The sequence below is a fragment of the Natator depressus genome, chromosome 2 (assembly GCF_965152275.1).
Source record: "Natator depressus isolate rNatDep1 chromosome 2, rNatDep2.hap1, whole genome shotgun sequence".
Lineage (NCBI taxonomy): Eukaryota > Metazoa > Chordata > Testudines > Cheloniidae > Natator > Natator depressus.
In genome coordinates this window covers 82,673,642-82,694,246 of record NC_134235.1, presented here as the reverse complement: position 1 = coordinate 82,694,246, position 20,605 = coordinate 82,673,642, and the positions used below count along the sequence as shown (strand labels likewise).

The following is a 20,605-nucleotide window of genomic DNA, read 5'->3' as shown; positions in this document are numbered from 1 at the left end:
CAGACCTGACTGTAAATGCACTCTCCAAAGATACATGGTCATCATGGAATGTAATTAGGCAATAACGCACATCTTTTACAGATGTTGGTACTTTAACATCAGGCAGTAGTCCCTGAATCATTTGCTCTCTGTTAATCCTGGGTGTCCAGTTAACCTAAAACCAAAATATTTATTAACTAATCACTGGCTATACAAATTCATCCCTTCGTTTGTACATATACATTATGGTTTTCAGGACTGGACTGTGTATGTAAAAATGTACACAGTAGTAGTAATCTTATTCATGAGAGTCTTGAGTTTTTCCAACACTAGCCTCTGTTACCTGAACAAATACAGAAGTCTACTTTGAAGAGAACTTACATTCAACCTTTCTGACTGTCTAAAATGTCATGTTAACAGAGTCCCAATGCTATAAAACCTTACCAAGACAAAATATGAATCAATTCAATGGAGCTCTGCCTGGGTATCAAGCTCTACACAAGTCCTTCATGAAGTTACAGGTTTGACACAAATCTGATCAGGCTACTGAATGTTGGGAAAGCCCCCAAAGTTGAAAGTATAGGTCTGAGGCAGGTATTACACAGATTAACATTTTATACTGGAGAGTAGCTATGAAGAGTTGAGGAAGTTTTGCATTGGAGGAGGCAGGACTTTTATTTTATTTTATTTTTAAAAAGGCTTGAAAATGCTAACATACTTTTCACAATATATATTACTGCAAAAGATGTTCTGAATAAACCAAAGGGCCTGTTCTGCAATTTTTACTCAGGCAAGATTATTATCGAGTCTCAGCAGCCTTGAGGAACAAGAATGCCATACAAGCAAAGTAATGTTACTTTTATCAATTAATAAAATGTGTTACATAATTAAAGTAATCTTAGTCTAAGACCTTTACTGTTGAGATAGTTTCTGGCATTAATGGTAATAGAATATGATGCATATTACACAAGTCTTACTCAATTCAATAAAATGGTCATTAAGTGTCTTTACCCCCTATGGACATAGTTTTAACATTTTATTGGATTTTATAGAGATAAGCAATCTTATTAAATGAGAAAAGTAACATTTCCATGTTTGTATGGTGCTGTAGATCTTCAAGGGGCCTGTGAAGGTATGTTTATTCTACAATAAAATATCCAGGGCTGGCCTGTCAGATAACTGGGGCTTGGGCTGTGGGGCTATAAAATTGCAGTGTAGACATTCAGGCTCAAGCGGGAGCCTGTGGGGAGGGAGAGTTCCAGAGCCAGGCTCCAGCCAAGCCCAAATGTCTACTCTTCAACTTTTACAGTCTAGCAGTAAAAGTCTGCTGACATGAACCAGCCATGGGAGTTTTATTGCAGTGTAGACATATCCTGAGACTATCAGTTGGAATGTTGCTCATGTACCTGATTTAAAAAAAAAGAAAGAGAGAGAGAGAGAGAGAGAGAGAGAGAGAGAGAGAGAGAGAGAACAAACCCCTTGTAAAGAAGCCAGTACATTTTCATCTTTACGTATTGTATTTTCTGTCAATTGTGTCCCATTTCCTTTGAATTTATGATAAAGTTTCTTCTAAAATACCCACCTTAATTTTTTCAGCTAGAGCTGAAGTTATGATGATCTCTCTTTCTCCTTCATCATACATTTGAAAGATAAGATTGTGCATGACATCCCCTGCAATCCAGTTAATTTCATCCTGGTGTTTGATTTGAATAGCCTTTTGTCCTTCTACACTAAAAATCTGCAGTCTTGCAACATGGCTACTGGGGAGCAGCTTAATAGTCTTTTCCACTGGTGGCACATCTTTACAACTCTATGCATGGCAAAAACATTGAATGTGATATAAATAAGACGTGAAATATAAACTTGTACATTTTGTGAGTGTTGAGTGTATTTGAGTTCTAACCTCCAGATAAATGGATAATAAATGGAGATAAATGGAGTTACTCTGGGTTTACACTGGCCTAGGTGTAACTGAGGTCAGAATCTGGCCTCTCAACCACCAATCAAAACTACAATAAAAATGCAAATCTTAATTTCACATCTTGAAATATTAGTTATTTGTAGAAATTTTAATGTTTCACATGCCTCAAATCCAGTGTATTTTTTTTAAAAACAATTTTTAAAAATAACCTTACATCTATGTTCGAGAGTATAACCCCCCCCTTTTTGAAATAGGTCAGTTTGCCATCTTACTATTCAACTATAACTTTTGCAGGGTTAAATACCAATGGCAGTATTTTTAGAGGTGCTGAGTGCTGCAGCTCCCCTGGACATCAGTGGGTGATATTAGGTTTAGTATCCCTGAAAATCAGACCTTAAGAATATATTCATCAGTGATATAAAGTATCACCATTAATCCAAATTACTACAGCTCCTAAGCTTTGGAGATGTAAATCTGCAATATCCCTTCTTAACTAAGTCTCTGAGGACACACAACCAGACTCCTAGTGCCTATGCAAAGGACTAATCTGACCAATTCAGATCCAAGGATCCCTGGACATCCTTCCCAGGACACCTAAGATCTAGGGAAAGCAACCAGGTCCAGTGGCATGGTCCCTATTAAGGCATAGGGAAAATACTTACCTTTCATAACTGGAATTCTTCGAGATGCACAGTCTTTATCTGTATTCCACAGTCTTTATCTGTATTCCACATTATATACGTGTGCTCGATGCACCTGAGACCAAAGAATTCTAGTCACTAATGTCCGTTGGTCTGCCCCTGTACCCTTGCTCTCCTTGTGCTTTAGGCTGAGAGTATAAGGGGCAGTGCGGAGGAGGGGCAGTGCGGAGGGTGTGAGGATCCAAGTGATATAGGTGCTTGTAGAACCACTGTCTCAAAGGACACATCAGTGGAGGAGGCTTGGACCAAGGTGTATTGCCCAAGAATGTGTGGCTGGAACTCCACATGGCTGCCTCGCAAATATCAAGCGGAGGTACTTCTAGAAGTGATGCTAACAAGGCTGCCTGTGCTCTTGTAGAATGAGCCTGTAGCTCAGTGGGGGAACGAAGGTGTGCACACTGATTAAAAAGGTAGGATACAGCCAGAGATACACTGGGAGAAAACAGCTTGTCCTCGGGCTAGACCTGCTATGGCAAGAAACAGCCTAGATGCTTTCTGATCTGTTTTCTTCTCTGTAGGTAAAATGCCAAAGCTCATCTTACGTTGAAGGAATGAAGTTTCTTTTCTATGCTGAAAGTGTGGGGTTTTGGAAAGTAGAGAGGTAAGTGGATAGCCTCGTTTATGTGAACCTCCAAAACTACTTTAAGGGTGAATTTTGGGTGTAGTCATAGCGAGACCCTGTCTTTATGAAATACAGTGTAAAGAGTGTCTGCCATTAGGGACTTCAGTTCACCTACCCATCTGGCCAAGGTGATGGCAAAGAGGAAAGCAACCTTCATAGCCAGGTGATGCATCAGACAGATAAACAGGGGGTTTGAAAGGTGGCTTGGTATGTGCTGAAAGTACTACATTAAGGTCCCATTGAGCAGCTGGTCTTATTATCAGTGGGGAAATTCTAATTAAGACCTTTAAAAACTTGACTGGGAGGTGACTGGGATAGAGTAAAGGTAGAGAAGCCATCCTTTGCAGGGTGACAAGTGCTGACTGCTGTCAGGTGAACCTCTACTGAGCTAAAAGAATGACCTGTTGTCCATTGTTACTGCCCTCAGTTGTGGTGAAATTGTACTAGGCATCCACCAAAGTGGATCTCGGAGATGTCATGAACATTGGTTTACAACTCCTTAGTGTCCTGTCAAAAGTATTTTTTGGTTGGGGAGGCTGGGTAGCTGCAGAAGAGGTGTATTGGGCAATATATCTCCATTTCTGCACCCACTGCCATTTGCAACGTGGCTCACTCACGTCAATGCACTTGTGATAGAAGGGCTGTGGCAAAGGCTTGCAAGGTTGCTGATGCTACTTTCTTCAGAACTGGTGTATATATACCCAGGAAGCAGAGGATTGCCATGGAGTCTTTTAATGAATGCAAAGACTTGTCTGTCTTCAGGTAGAAAAGACTGATTTAATTAAAGGGCAATGATTCATGGTGTTTTGTACCTACCGGGGGAACCCTGAAGAGTGTAGCCAAGATTCCTGATGCATCACTCTAGCAGTCAGCAGTGATCATGAAGCAGTATCAGCAGCATCAACTGCATCTTGTAATCAGGTTCTTGTCACTAATACGCTCTTATCAAAAAGGGTGTGAGGTCAAGCCCTATTCTCCTGGAGTATCCTGTCTTTAGAGACCAGGAATTTAGAATAATTAAAAAAAAAAAAAATTTGCCAGGAGGGCCTGGGTAGTTGGAAATTCTAAATTGGAAGCTGGTGGAAGTAAACACCTTTCTCCTAATAAGGTCTAAACGCTTGGCCTCCTGAGCCACAGGGCTGGCCCTTGGGTGTTTTTAGTCCTTTCCACGGCTGCTTTGACGGCTAGGGAGTTCAGGGAATGGTGGGAGAACAAGAACTGATCTTTAAATATTTATGGTAAATAGGCCTAATGGCCTGTGATGGGATGTTAGATGGGGTGGGATCTGAGTTACTACAGAAAATTCTTTCCTGGGTATCTGCCTGGTGAATCTTGCCCATTTGCTCAGGGTTTAGCTGATTGTCATATTTGGGGTCGGGAAGGAATTTTCTTCCAGGGCAGATTGGAAGAGGCCCTGGAGGTTTTTCACCTTCCTCTGTAGCATGGGGCACGGGTCACTTGCTGGAGGATTCTCTGCTCCTTGAAGTCTTTAAACCACGATTTGAGGACTTCAATAGCTCAGACATAGGTGAGAGGTTTTTTGCAGGAGTGGGTGGGTGAGATTCTGTGGCCTGCGTTGTGCAGGAGGTCGGACTAGATGATCATAATGGTCCCTTCTGACCTTAGTATCTATGAATCTAAACTTCACTCCCTTAGCCAGGACAAAGTATCACTTTTTGCTGCTATCTTAGGGTAAGATGAACGGGTAGGTTCCATGTGCCACACAGATTTTGCTGGTTCCAGAATCACCTCATTGACCAGGAGTGCTATTCAGCTAGATCCTGTAAGCTGTAGGATTGTCCAGGCACTTGTGTTGTGAGTACTGGATCTCCTCTAAGGGAATCCGAGGCTCTTCTGCTACTCTCCAAAGCAGCTCTTGGAACTGTCTGTGGTTGTACAGAGGAAACGATGAGACTTCAAGGAAAATGAAATACGTGTTGGTACTGGTGGTACCAGCAGATCTGGTTCATCTTCTTCCTCCTGCATAGGCTCAGGAAGCTCTGGTTGACCTCTTGGAGGCAAGGAGGTGTAAAGAGTCCCTCTTGGATCACACGGACTCCAGCTGTGTGTACAGGCCCCATGGCCCCTTGTCACATCAGTATGAGGGATCAAAAGTAGGTTGTGGCAGTCTCCAAGCTATTGGGAAAAATTGGTCCCTAGCAGCAGGACCTTACTTGGATGGACGAGATTGGTAGTAGGAGACTCTTGATCCCCTGTCTGAGCTGAACTCCCTTGGTGGAGTGAAGGATAGTTCCACTGGTACATCTGACTCTCCTAATGAAGAGAAGGTCAGGTCCACTTCCATCAGTACCCATGTCATGAAGCCATGAGTAGTTAATGGAATGGGCTTGTTTCTGGTGTTAGAATCTGTCTGGTGAGGGTCGATCCCAACTGGGGAGACTACGGGTCTGGGAGGATGAAGATATCCTGTGCAGTGGTGTAGGATATACTGGAGGCTTAGAAGGCTGTGTATTATTACCTCGCACCAGTGGAGTCAGTGTAAAGGGACTCTTGGTAACTGGTAGTTCTTTAGGGGAATCTGACAGTAGCACTGATCAAGGAGACTTCAACCATGTAGTAACTGTCGGTACCAATACTTCACAATACTTTAGGTCCAGGCGCTTTGTCTTAGTCGGTTCTGTGGTCAGTGTCAATGACATGCAGAGCGGCACTGAAGAAGCCTTGCTCCTATGTACCTTCTGATCATGGCCACAAGGCCTAGGAGAACTTAAGTCCTTGTGTCCTGTGTGCAATGATTTGCCCAACCTGGATGGGGTCAGGGAAGGATCCCTACTCTTAGTAGATCTAGAAAGGAATCTGTTTTTATGCTCATGAGAGAGTGCCCTTTATTCTTCTGAGATGGGCCAGATGAAGGATCCTTGAGTCTAGTCATTCCTGGTCCTGAGTCAGACATCAAGCTAGGAGGAGCACTCCTTGATGTCTTAGGCTGATGTACCTGAGATTCTCCCCAGCCTGGATCTGACTGGGGCTCCCTGGCGCGTTCCATTAGGTACTTCCGGAGCTGGAGTTTTCGTGCCTACTGCTTTCGGCTGGGAAAGGAGTGGCATATACTGTACTTAATGGAGATATGGGCTTCAGTGCAGTAGAGGCAGTGCTAGTGGTCGTCACTGAATGAAAACAAGAAGGGGCAGTAGATACAATTCTTAAAGCCTGGGAGCTTGGGGATAACTTAAGCCCTGCGCTGGGGGATCAGATGATTCCCTGGGGTGAGGATTCTAACTAACTACTATCTACACTTCCAATGGACACTACTTGCTAGAATTCTCCGGTCTCAGGCACATGCGTATCCACAGTGGAATACACAAAGGGACCAGAACTCAAAGAACATTTTCTTACTATGCAGTCTCTTGGAACGGCTGGCACTTTAACAGGTGCTTTTTTCAGCTTATTCTGAACAACTTACATTTATTTGTTAGTATTGGTTTCAACAGGTCATTGTGCGGCTCCATTGCCAGAGAACACCATTCATTTTGGGATTTCAGATCAGGCTTTATGGCAACATCCACTGTGCTTATAAACACCTTCTTGAAATAAGAAAAGGAGTACTCATGGCACCTTAGAGATTAACAAATTTATTTGAGCATAAGCTTTCGTGAGCTACAGCTCACTTCATCGGATGCATGCAGTGGAAAATACAGTGGGGAGATTTATATACACAGAGAACACGAAACAGTGGGTGTTACCATACACACTGTAACGAGAGTGATCAGGTAAGGTGAGTTATTACCAGCAGGAGAGCAGGGGGAGGGGGAAAAAACCTTTTGTAGTGATAATCAAGGTGGGCCATTTCCAGCAGTTGACAAGAACGTGTGAGGAACGGGGCGGGGGAAGGGGAACAATTCAGCAGTCTCTCGTTGGAGTCTGTTTTTGAAGTTTTTTTGTTGAAGAATTGCCACTTTTAGGGCTGTAATCGAGTGACCAAAGAGATTGAAGTGTTCTCCGACTGGTTTTTGAATGTTATAATTCTTGACGTCTGATTTGTGTCCATTTATTCTTTTATGTAGAGACTGTCCAGTTTGGCCAATGTACCTGGCAGAGGGGCACTGCTGGCACATGATGGCATATATCACATTGGTAAATGTGCAGGTGAACGAGCCTCTGATAGTGTGGCTGATGTGATTAGGCCCTATGATGGTGTCCCCTGAATAGATATGTGGACACAGTTGGCAACGGGCTTTGTTGCATGGTTAGGTTCCTGTGTTAGTGTTTTTGTTGTGTGGTTGCTGGTGAGTATTTGCTTCAGGTTGGGGGGCTGTCTGTAAGCAAGGACTGGCCTATCTTCCAAGATCCATGAGACTGATGGGTCGTCCTTCAGGATAGGTTGTAGATCCTTGATGATGTGTTGGAGAGGTTTTACAGTGTGTATGGTAACACCCATTGTTTCATGTTCTCTGTGTATATAAATCTCCCCACCGTATTTTCCACGGCATGCATCCGATGAAGTGAGCTGTAGCTCACGAAAGCTTATGCTCAAATAAATTGGTTAGTCTCTAATGTGCCACAAGTCCTCCTTTTCTTTTTGCGGATACAGACTAACACGGCTGCTATTCTGAAACCTGTCCTCTTGAAATAGTGTCTCCAGAATCATGTGCCATCAGGATCTTTCGTATCTTTTTTAAGAGACGTTTCAGGTACCACAGGCTTTAGCTATACATTCTTCCCAGACAGTATTATAAAAAAAAAAAGAGACACTTTTCACACCCATTTGAAGTGAGGAAACACTGAAAATTCAGAGATATACCTTCTAAATCCTCTTTTCTTAGATGGATCACCACCATCTTGGGCAAGGCCCAGGGCAACCAGAAGTCACAAAAAATTCATTGCAAGTTGGAAAGAAAACTCTAATACTGTACCAGACTTATGCCTACGCTAAACCTATCATTATAAGATGTTTTAAACTACTTCTATTTAGATCTATACCAAGAAAATGGACAGGTTTGACCTAGGAGTACTCCAGCTGGTAGTCAGATATGGACTGATGGATAGTAAAAGGAAGCAGATTATTTATAACCTTTGGTCTATATAATGTTCATCTCAAAGAAACTTCAGAGGAAACCACTCTTCAGGAAGGTTCTTTGACCACATGGCTAGGCCCTTTTGACTTACAGTGTGTGGTTCTATAGAGGCAATATCCCGTGGAAAAACCTCAGTCATATTCTGCATTGGACAGGATGTGGGAGCTACCACAATAATCGTTCCTAACTTTTTTGTTGTAGAAATCAGAGCTGATGTATACTTAAAGGTCACTATGAAGTTGGTATCATAGTGCAAGATGAGGACATTTAATTAACCCCTCAATGCAAGTAGTAGCATAGATAAGCGTTTAAGTATTAAAGAAAATTGAAATCTTGCTTATTTACTATATTATAGTCATGCCATAGGAGTTACAAGCTTGAAAGCCATAAAAAGCAAATTTATTGGAAAATAAAGATTTGATTTGATTTTTTTTAAGGGAAGGGGGAGTTTACAAGTTAACTAATCTCCTCAGATTTCAGGATAAAACTAATTAAGGTTCCTCATGTTTTCTTCAACTACTGGGTTAAATGTGATAATGGCTGTGGACAGAGGCAAGTTTCTCTGGATTACGAAGAAATACTAACCTGTGCTGAGAGGGATCATTAAATGACAGGAATTAGAATAAAGAATGGTTTCATATTAACAATAATGATGAAATACAAAGAAAATGAAATACAGAAAAACATCAAGATGATAGGAAAAGACGACAAAAAAACAAAATATTTCAACTAACACAAAAATAGAGTATACAGCAAACTCCTTCACTACTGTCTTCTGTTTGTACCTGTTAATGGCTGCAGTTTTGACACATCTTGCAGCTGTACATTCTATACATACAATTTATGTTTATCTTGTACTTTTTAGAGAAGTATTCCAAGGCTCTTTAAACTAGTCACTATAGACTATACCAAGGAAAAAATATTTTTAACTAATGCAATTTCTGCAATTCCTTCTTTTGCCTTTTTTTAAAAAATACACCTTTCTAAAAGTATTAATGCTTTTATAGGTATAGCACAATGCCCTGTCCCTGGCTCAGTGATGGGGATAGGATGTTTGATCACACTAAAGGCAATGCAACTCAGCTCGGGAGGAACATACCAGCCTGGAAATCCCAAATCCCTTCTGCTTACCTCTGAAATAGGTAAAAATATACCTGGAAGAGGGAAGGAGAGACTCTCTGCCTTCCACTGGCTGGCAGGGGTGGGGAGCAGGGAACAGATTGGCTCTTATGCTCCCCATCTCCAAGATTTAAAGCGCTCCTGGGCTTTTGGGGGCCATTTTCAGTTGCTTCATAACTGCCCTGTCTTCCCTCACTTCCTGTACTGACAGTATTTTGAGCTCCATTTCCACAATGTTGTGGATCTAACCAATGGCCCATCTGGGGGATTAGGAAGGAAGTTTTTTCCCCATTGGGCCAAATTGGCAGAGGTCTGGTCATTTTTTTGCCTTCCCGGCAGCATTGTGGGGGCAGTTAGACAAAAGGAGTAGAGATGGAAAGTCTAACATTAGGAGATAGTATAGGATGTTTAGTTCATCAGAACTTGCAGCTGGCGCCTAGTGTAGATAGAGGCTAGAAAGGCCAGCTCCCAGAGGTAAATGAGACCTGGGATTTCACTGGTAGACCTTATGCCTGGAAGAAGAAAGGGAGACCTGAAGTCTTCTAAGACAGAGGTTCCCCTTAGAGTCTCTAACCCCTTTGCATGGAGCAGAGGCGGGGAGAATGAGCCCCCAAAGAGGGTCTAAGACGAGTTACTGGTTATAGGGCAGGAGCCCTATAACTCTGTATTGGCCTCCTTTAACTGTCTGATATGTGAGGGAGTAGGCATATAGCACCCCTCCCCATTGTGAAGCTCAAAAAGTTGCAGCCGGTCACTTAAATTCATCCCTACCTCTTTCATTCGCATCCATCAGCAGATCAATACTTACAGGTATTTCAATCCTTGCTTTGAGCATCTGGTCTTTCTTTATATTCTGTACATGCACCACTGGTCCAGTTAAAATATTTGTCCCAGCGTTACTGCAATCCACGGCATACACAGGAAGACTTGGAGCACCTACAAACTATTTAAAATGCAAAATTACACTTAAATATAGTAGCATGTAAATAAGTTAAAATATTAGTTATGCAACACCAAAGGCAAGCATGGCTCTTTACAGGTAAAATTAGAGGTCCACTCCTTCAAGAATCTTGGAATCCAAAGCCAGGCTTTTCACAGCAATGGAGAACAAACAACAACAGGAGAGGCCTGGGAGGATAAGGATCACAACTGTAACTGACATACATGTTTAATAATGCATATTTAATAATACATACAAAAAAGTATCAAACAATGTATTATGTAGGGGCACTAGTCCCTCCTTAGTTATAGCAACGAGGTAGCTTAGGCTTAAACACTGGTTTTCAACAATCCCTCACATTATCCTAAAAATTTAGGTCCAGTCTACACTGGAAAACTTTTGCTGATACAGCTATGGCAAATGGTTCCGTGTGTACACATCTTATACTGTCAGTATAGCTTGTATCAGTTCCTGGAGTGAAATAAAGTATACTGGCAAAAAGCACTTTTATGCCAATTTAACTGCAGCTACTCTAGGGGTTTTGCTGTTATAGAAATGTCACAAGAAAACAAAACAGAACACCGCCAAACAAACAAAAATCCCCACACTTAACTGACACAGCTATACCAGCAAACGTCTCTAGTGTGGGCCTGCCCTTAGGATATGTGAATAATACACTATTTGTTTTTATACAGATTGGCCTGCATTTTCATCTCTAAGCATATTTAAAATATTTTGCCTTAAATTATTTTTTTCCCCAAACAATGACTCTTGCCACTCAAAATTTAAAATTTGTTTAGATTTATACCCTAAAATTTATAGAAAACTTTCCACTCATTCACAAAATAAAAATGTTAAAGTTAAGTTTGTAACATGCATAAACAATACACACATGAAAATCTAAGTGCAAATATTCTTGTTAAACATTTTAAAGTTGCCCGCAGTGAGCTTATTTCTGAGAAATCTAAATACATGCAATGGGTTAGAGGAGTTAAAAAAATATTAACTTCTGCAGTGGTTTGCTGACAGTTAAACAACCAATACTAAAAATAATTATTGTCATACAATATATTGCAAAAAATAGTCTGTTATTTCTTATATTAAGAGTTCACTTGAGGCATTAGCTAATCCAAAGACCAAATAAATGTAAGCTGGGTTTCTCTTTCTCTACACATGCGCACACGCACGCGCACACACACGCGCACACAGCATGACCTGAAGTATCTTGATACTGTAATTAAATATCCTCATCCCAATATCTCTTTAATCTCTAATGTGTCAGCTTTTTGTACCTCTGACATTTAGTCAGGGACTATGTGGTAGAGGTGGCACTGAAGTTGCAATTACTATCAAATCTCAAAATGTCTGGAAAATTACATTTGGTTGATGAAACTTTTTTATTATAGATTTTCCACACTTTTTTATTAAAGCAAGTGCCGTAACAGAAGCCTATGCTAGTATACATAAAATGTAGCCTACCTTACAATGAACTATCAGTTTTGGTTGTGCTGTTATATTTCCTGCTTCATCCAACACTTCAACCTGAAAGGGGAAAGATGTCCCATTTTCAATCTTTAGAATTTCCGAATCAGGTTTCACTTTCAATTGACGAGGAGGGCCTGTAAACATACACAGTTTCAGAGTAGAGGTTACACTTCAGAATTTTACAAGTTATCTGACTTCAGTTTTTCTGTGTAACAACAGTAATCTGAAAATAAACTGCCAAGGTACCTTTGGTAACAAACAATCTAGCACAATTCATGTTCATGAATCTTTCCTCAGAAGAATTCTAGTATTGAAATAAGCAGGGGGTTCTGTCCTTACATGTGCATTGTTTACTATTCTCCTGAATGTGCTTAAATAGACAAACATACAGCAATCACCAGATATATAAAATAACATCTTTACAAGTCACCAATACTATCAGTGCTGACCAGTAAACCAACAGAGATACTGAAACTGGACTTTCCCGTGAGATGTAGTGCAAATATATGAAATGTGCTATAGGGTGCAGATAACCACAAAGAAATCTGATCAATCATGCTAAAAGGCATTCTAATCATGTAATCTACCACCTTTATAACTCATACACAAACATAAAGAAAAATAAATAAAAAGAAAAAATGATGTGATGTGGAGGGCATAGTGAGAGCTGTCGAAATAAACTTTATAGCTTAAAAAGTAAAATAATTTTTATATGTTGTCAATCTTAATTCTGAAAATTAATGTTGAGTCCCTAAAGAAAACTGTAAGTTATTAGACCAAAGGTATATGTCAAAGTCCTTCGAGAATGAATAAAGACAAAATAAATAGCTTTGGTCTATTTTCAGAAATATTTTGCAAAGAATCTCTCTTCTTGTCCATTAGTTATTTAAAACTTCTAATTTCTACCCTATGCAATAAAAACAACTATGATGAATCACAGAGAACAGTAAATCCTGAGTGAAAGCTCCATTCATTTAGAAAAAATTTAAAAAGGGAAAGGGAACTAAGTAATTAGTTATGATACTCCACCTGAGCTGGGATCTATACATTTATAACCCAAATATCTAAAACTGATTTTTATCAACAAGTGGGAAAAGACCTATTAAGTGACAGCTATTTTGGGGATTGGGGGGAGGGAAAAGAGACCATGACAACTTTTGAAGACTACATTAAAATCTCTGCTAGTAAAAAGCTTTAGCCAAACAGAGTTTTCTGATCTATCCCTTACAGGAAGTTATTTTTGAAAACCAGAGTGTAGAACAAGCTTTTGGGAGAATAAATGGTAGAAAAACATCATCAGCAAGAACTGGTTACTAACTTTGCCTACCGTGGCTGAATGGGACCCTAACGATTAAAAATGTCAAATGAAAAGGATAGGCATTAAGAGACCAGATGCAGAGTTTTTATTAAGTTCTAAAGTGGCAATTAAGGATCTTCCGCACAGGACTGACATGACCTACAATTGTTCCCAGGCCCATGAAACAATCTTAGCAGAGTTGCTCTTCTGTAGTTGCTATGTTCTCTTTGCACATGGAGCACCAGTGTACTTTCATCTTATTTGGGATGGCCTGTGACATCATAAAAAGCAAACAGGAGGAACAGATGGAGAGAAGGAGATGAACAGGTAGTTCTACTCAGGAAGCAACCCCCAATGAAATTTTAGTCCCCTAAAAAAAGCAAAGAATGAAAAAAATTTTGCTCATTATTGCCCCCAAATTAGCTTTAAAAGGTAGGATTGCACTGAATCAATTGCTCTGAAGTGTCACTGCACTGCCAAAGGAATAGATTCCAGTGCAAAGTAGGTGGCCATGCCCGGCAATTCTATGAACAAATCTCAACTGTGTCTGGTATTTGCAGGAAGACAGAGAATGTCCGAATATCTTTGACAAAGGAAGAGGTGAAAATTCAGAAGTACATCTTTCATTTCATGTAATCTGATCAAATTAGACTGTTATACCCATTCTCAGAAGACAGCATTTACATCTGTCTGCAGCCCAGAAAAAGGTAATGGAATAAAATAGAAATTACGTGTGGACTTGCTAGTCTAACTATAAGGAAGGCAACCGTAGAATAATTTCCCCAAAATGGTTTGGCACACCTGATGTCAGTCAAAAGGGCAGAGGCCAAGAGTAGCTAACCCATGACAGACCTGACAAACCTCATACATTTCCCTAATCTGGAAAAGCCTGTGCAAAAAGGAGTAACAGCACCATCTGAACAAGGGCATTTGGCATCTTTTCTTGAAGGCACGGTGGTAAATCTCTTTCATATACTGTATAAGTGGAACTGCTTGAGAAATTAGTATTTGCAATGTTGTTGTAGCCAGGTTAGTCCCAGGATATGACAGAGACAAGGTAAAGAGAAGTTCTGTTGAGCTCATAAGCTTGTCTCTTTCACCAACAGAAGCTGGTCCAATAAAACATTGTTACTTACTGTAACTGTTGTTCTTCAAGATGTGATGCAGACATGTATTCCATGCAGATGTGCGCACATGCAGTGCGCCAGAGAACTTTCCCTAGCAGTGCCTGTAGGGGCATTGCTCACATCTTGTGGCCTTATGCCCTCTCCTGGCCTTATAACGGTGGCGCCATCCCGACCCTCAAAAGTTCCTTCGCACCAAAACATCAGAGGAGGATGGGTTGCACAATACATGTCTGCTTCACATCTCAAAGAACAAAAGTTACAGTAAGTAACCATGTTTTCTTCTTTGAATAGATACAGCCATGTATTCCATCCAGATGACCGTCAGGTAGTACCCGCAGTAGCTGGGGCTCAGGGTGTGTTTGAACACAGACTGCAGGATTGTCTTCCCAAAATTTGCATCTGAGCTGGATGCAGCAGAATGGCACAGTGGTTTGCAAACATATATACAAAGGGTCAAGTGGCAGCCTTGCAAATATCCAAAATGTATCTCAGCCAGGCGGGTGATTTCCAGCTGCTAAGAGAACAGGTAGAGCTGGAATGCTGAGCCAATGTTTGCCATATAAAGGGGGAATGACATCATAAAGTTTGTTTTAAGTTTCCAGTATTCACTTGCTAGTAATAATATACAAAGCCCAATACCTGGACTGACATATTATGGACAATGACAGATCATAAATTATGTAGAGGCAAATGTACATCTCATCAGGTATTGTGTCTTCTTGGATGGAGGGACACCATTACAAAAAAAAAAAAAAAGCATTAGAATATTTTTCAATATGTCATCACAAATATTTCAAAATACTTACCAGGCAGTAATCTTATTTTGAAGATCTGTGAGTCTTCTTTCAAACCAGGAAGAATAACCTTCAGACTGAAATTCTATTGAAAAGAACATTGTAAGGATTAATGCTGAACAAATGCAGATTCTAAATTTGTTTACATAAATTCTCATATCCTACAAAAACATATTTTGGACTTTCATGAATATTTTTGTGAAATTCCAGAGGCTTACACAATTTTTCTGTATTAAGTTGCAAAGTAGGTTTTCAGTTTTCTGACGTTATTGCCTCCAGAGATCTCTATTCTTGTTGCTGCATATCAACCCACATGAACCCAGACCCTTTAAAAGCAGTTAACATAACTTGTGGTTGCCTGCCTAGATGCATGTATGAATGGACACAAAACAACAGCTATTAAAAAAAGTTAGTTGGGGGGGGGGGGGTTTAAAGAAGAGATATGCAGACCTTGTCTATCGCTCTCTATCTGCCTGAAACAAGACAATAAGAAGGGAGGGAGAGTGAATACCAGTCTGGACAGGTAATAAAAATGGAGGCAATTCTAGTTATATAATTATCTGTAAGCATTGATTTGAAGATATATCACTAATCATCACTAAGCCCAGGCTCCCAGTTGAAGACCTCCCATAAGCCCAAACCTCTAGGAATTAAATCCGACAGGGAGCATTGCAGTCCCTGAGTGCCTCATATTTTGTAGCTACTTGAAAATGTTTGTGTGTATACAATTTGCAAGAGTATGTAATAAAAGAGTTACAAAACAAAGTCTGAGTAGACATAGTTGCAAGTGGTTGATTGCATTTATCTTTCTTCCACCCCAGAGATGCTAAATCTGGGAAACTAAAGCTCCAAAAATGGCTCATGAAAATAAATGCAAACAATACTGCAAAAGGCAGAAAAAACAGATGTCCATTTTAAAGGATTTAGAAAAGTCGACCTTTAAACAGATGTCATGACGCAATGTTAACTGTAAAAAAAAAAAACAACAAGGAGTGCTTGTGGCACCTTAGAGACTGTATTTGGGCATAAGCTTTCGTGGGCTAGAACCCACTTCATCGGAAGCATGGAGTGAAAATACAGGAGCAGGTATAAATACATGAAAGGATGGGGGATTGCTTTACCAAGTGTGAGATCAGTCTAACAAAATAAATCAAACAACAGCAGGATACCAAGGGAGGAAAAATAACTTTTGAAGTGGTAAGAGTGGCCCATTACAGACAGTTGACAAGAAGGTGTGAGTAACAGTCAGGAGAAATTAGCATTGGGGAAATTAAGTTTAGGTTTTGTAATGACCCAACCACTCCCAGTCTCTATTCCGGCCTAATCTATAATTGCGCTTCTGTGCCATTATAATTACAAGGTAGGGTCACAGAATTATAGAAGAGTGGGGCTGGAAGGGACCTCAAGAAGTCATCAAGTCCAGCCCCCTGCACTGAGACAGAACCAAGTAAATCAAGACCATCCCTGACAGGTGTTTGTCTAACATGATTTAAAAAACCCTCTAATGATGAAGATACCACAACCTCCCTTGGAAACTTATTCCAGAGCTTAACTAACCTTACAGTCAGTAAGTTTTTCTGAATATCTAACCTGTATCTCCCTTGCTAGAGATTAAGTCCATTACTTCTTTTTCCTACCTTCAATGGACACAGAGAACAATTTATCACCATCCTTTTTATAACAGACTTTCACATATTTGAAGACTTATCAGGTGTCCATTCAGTCTTCTTTTCTCAAGAATAAACATGCCCAGTTTTTTAACCTTTCCTCATGGGTTTCTAAACCTTTATAATATTTTGTTCTTCTCTGCAATCTCTTCAATCTTTCCTAAAGTGTGGTGCCAAGAACTGGACATAGTATTCCAGCTGAGGCCTCGCCAGTCCAGTACAGAGCAGGAGAACTATCTCCTGTGTCTAACGGCTACTAATATGCCTCAGAAAGATATTAGCCTTTTTTGCATCAGCATCACACTGACTCATTCAATCTGCGATCAACTATAGCCCCTAGATCATTTCCAGCGTACCCCACCCCAACTAGTTAGTCCCCATTTTGTATGTGTGCATTTGATTTTTTTCTTCCTAACCAAAATACTTTGTTCTTATCTTTATTGATTTTTATCTTGTTGATTTCAGACTAATTCTCCAATTTCTCAAGGTCTTTTTCAATTCTAATTCTAATTCCAAAAAGCTTGCAAACCCTCCCAGCTTGGTGTCATCTGCAAACTAAACTAAACTAAAACTTACTTTTATATATATATATATATATATATATATAAAAAATCACACCTACTGATATGTCATCCACTAGGCCAGTAACCTTTCAAAGGAAATTAGGTTGGTTTGGCATGATTTGTTCTTGACAAATCCATGTGTCTCTTCCTTATCACCCTATTACCCTTTAGGTACTTACAAATTGATTGTTTAATAATTTGTTCCACTATCTTTTCAGATATTGAAGATAAGCTGATCGGGCTAAATCCCTGGGTCCTCTTTGCTCCTCTTTTTCAAGATAGGTACTATATTTGCCCTTTTCCAGTTCTCTGGGATCTCACCCGTCCTCCATTTTGTGCCTGAGCCTTTCTGATTTTGTCCCTACTTGTTTGTGCTATTCTTTTATACTTCTCCTTAGCAATTGATTCATGTTTCCACTTTTTGTAGTACTCCTTTTTGATTTTCAGGTCATCAAAGACCTCCTGATGGAGCCTCTTACTATTATTCCTATCTTTACTTCACATCGGGATCGTTTGCAGTTGTGCCTTTAAATATGGTCTCCTTGAGAAACTGTCACTTCTCCTGCACGTCTTTATCCCTTAGATTTTCTTCCCATAGAATCCTGCCTACCGGTTCTCTGAGTTTGTTAAAGTGTGTGTTTTTGAAGCCCATTGTGCTTATTTTGCTGCTCTTACTCTTCCTTTGCTTAGAATCATTAAATCTATCACTTCATGATCACTCTCACTCAATTGCCTTCCACTTTCAGATTCATAACCAATTCCTGCCCATTGGTCAGACTCAAGTCTAAAATGGCTTTCCCCCTGGTTACTTCCTCCACTTTCTGAAACAAAAAGTTGTCCCCAACACATTTCAAGAACTTACTGGATACTTGTTTAGCCCTATTACTTTTCTACCAGATGCCTGGGCAGTTAAAGTCCCCCCTTACTATCAGGTTTTTGTGTTTTGGATATTTCTCATATTTGTTCTAGAAATGCCTCATCCATTTCATTCTCCTGACTCGGTGGTCTATAGTAGACACTTACCATGACATCACCCCTATTTTTTCCTCTATCTTTACCAGGAGAGTTTTAACTTCTCTGCCTCTAACCTCCTTCTGGACCTCAGATGGACTTTCTTTCATGCCTGAATTCTTCTCAGACCCCTCCCTCTCTCTTACCTTTCACCTATCTTTTTCCTTTTGCCTTCATGCATGCTCTTACATCTGCTTTAGTGTTTTGAAAATAATCTTCACCTATTCCCACCTGCCTTTTTATCTACCTTCAGCACCTACCCTCCTCTGTTTATTCAGAATCTTAGAATGTGCTGTCTTTTTGCACTGTTCCCTCTCCTTCACGTGGCTCCTTGATCCCCTACAATCTGACTTTGTCCCTCTCCATTCCACCAGAACCACTCTGAACTATGTCACTAATTGCCTCCCAGCTAAACCAAAATACTGATTCTTCTTCTTTATTGTGATACTGTCCGATACCTGCTACACTGATCCACAATCTTCTTTCTACTATTTTCCCATTACTATTATCTAGGTTTTTCCCCACCTCGCAGGCTCACTCCTTCAGCATTTCCTCATCCTCCTTCTCAACCACACCTGTGTCTTTTCCTTGGTTCCCTCCTCCTTTTCCACTCTAGAGAGAATGAGATCTCAGAGAGTAACTATTGCCAGAGTTCTCTCTCTACTCCCAACTTCTTCCTCTCCCATTCAGTATCCTTTCTGGCTACCTCTCCGAAGTATCCTGATTGTTTTGCTATCATCTCAGACTATTTTGAAGAAAGTGAATAGTTTTCCTCCTAACGTTCTCTGCTTCCTGGCTCCCGCTTTTTTCTTTTTTAATCACCACTGTCAACTACACTATCCAACTTATCTGTTAGATTCATTACTGTAATGTAATCTTTTTAACTCTTCTGACTCCTTCTTTCCCCTCCATCCAGTCCTCTGTTAGGTACTGTCACCACTTCTGATATAAGCATAAAACATCCTTTCTTCATTTGCATAGTTAAAACTTGTGTCTATATTTTATCATCTCTAGTTTTTATCGCCTCACAGTTTATCCAACCAGCCATTGCAAGGGTAATTTTCCTCTCCTACAATGATTACATCACATTCCTGCACCCTGAGTTCTTTAAGTGGCTTCCCATTTTACTAGATTGAATTCAAGTTTCTCAACCCAGTCTTCAAGATCCTCCCTAATCTTGCCACAATCTACATTTCTGCTGTTACTCTTCTTTACTCACTACTCCCTTCTCTCCCTAAACTCCTCCCAATTCTCTTTCACTGGTATTCCCTTTTTGCTCATCCCTCACATTCTCAGCTTTATACCTTCACACATGCAATCCCTATGACTGGAACAAACCTCCTGTTTTCAATGACCAAGTATGTGCCCTCCCTCTTCCATCCAAACTCCTCCCTCAGAACACGTCTTCCAGGAATCAGGAGAGCCTTCCTCTCACCCACGACGCCCCATCAATGATACCCCAACGCCCTCACAGATTTCATTTACTTTTAAGACAATCCAAGAAACACGTATGTTTGTTATAAGAAATGCTGTATCCAAGTCAATTAATCATAGAATCATAGGACTGGAAGGGACCTTGAGAGGTCATCTAGTCCAGTCCCCTGTACTCACGGCAGGACTAAGTATTATCTAGACCATTCCTGACAGGTATTTGTCTAACCTGCTCTTAAAAATCTCCAGTGATGGAGATTCCACAACCTCCCTAGGCAATTTATTCCGTGCTTAACCACCCTAACCACCTTCGTTACCCTTTATGACAGTTAGGAAGTTTTTCTAATGTCCAACCCTTGCTGCAATTTAAGCCCATTGCTTCTTGTCCTATCCTCAGAGGTTAAGAAGAACAATTTCTGTCCTTCCTCCTTATAATAACCTTTTATGTACTTAAAAACTGTTACGTCCCCTCTTAGTCTTCTCTTTTCCAGACTGAAAAGTTTGGATTTGTTTAATCTTCTCTCATGGATCATGTTTTCTAGACACTTAATCAAATTTGTCACTTCTCTGGACTTTCTCCAATTTGTCCACATCTTTCCTGAAATGTGGCACCCAGAACTGGACGCAATACTCCAGTTGAGGCCTAATCAGTGAGGAGCAGAGCAGAAGAATTACTTTTTATGTCTTGTTTACAACACTGCTGCCAATACATCCCCAAATGACGTTCACTTTTTTTTGCAACAGTGTTATACTGTTGACTCATATTTAGCTTCTGGTCCACTATGACTCCCCAGATCCCTTTCCGCAGTACTCCTTCCTAGGCAGTCATTTCCCATTTTGTATGTGTGCAACTGATAGTTCCTTCAAAGGAGTACTTTGCATTTGTCCTTATTGAATTTCATCCTATATACT

The 20,605-nt window shown here is 40.3% G+C and overlaps 1 protein-coding gene across 2 annotated transcripts in view; it reads right to left on the bottom strand.

Moving 5' to 3' along the window:
- The window catches only part of SMCHD1 (structural maintenance of chromosomes flexible hinge domain containing 1), a 170,381-nt gene that overhangs the window by 80,495 nt on the left and 69,281 nt on the right, over nt 1-20,605 (bottom strand). For both annotated transcript variants that reach the window (XM_074944544.1, XM_074944545.1), the window contains exons 22-26: nt 15,034-15,106; nt 11,798-11,937; nt 10,187-10,321; nt 1,562-1,789; nt 6-154 (exon numbers count right to left, since the gene is read on the bottom strand). In XM_074944544.1, coding sequence (XP_074800645.1) covers nt 6-154; nt 1,562-1,789; nt 10,187-10,321; nt 11,798-11,937; nt 15,034-15,106 — 725 coding nt within the window. The remainder of the gene's footprint in view (nt 1-5; nt 155-1,561; nt 1,790-10,186; nt 10,322-11,797; nt 11,938-15,033; nt 15,107-20,605) is intronic.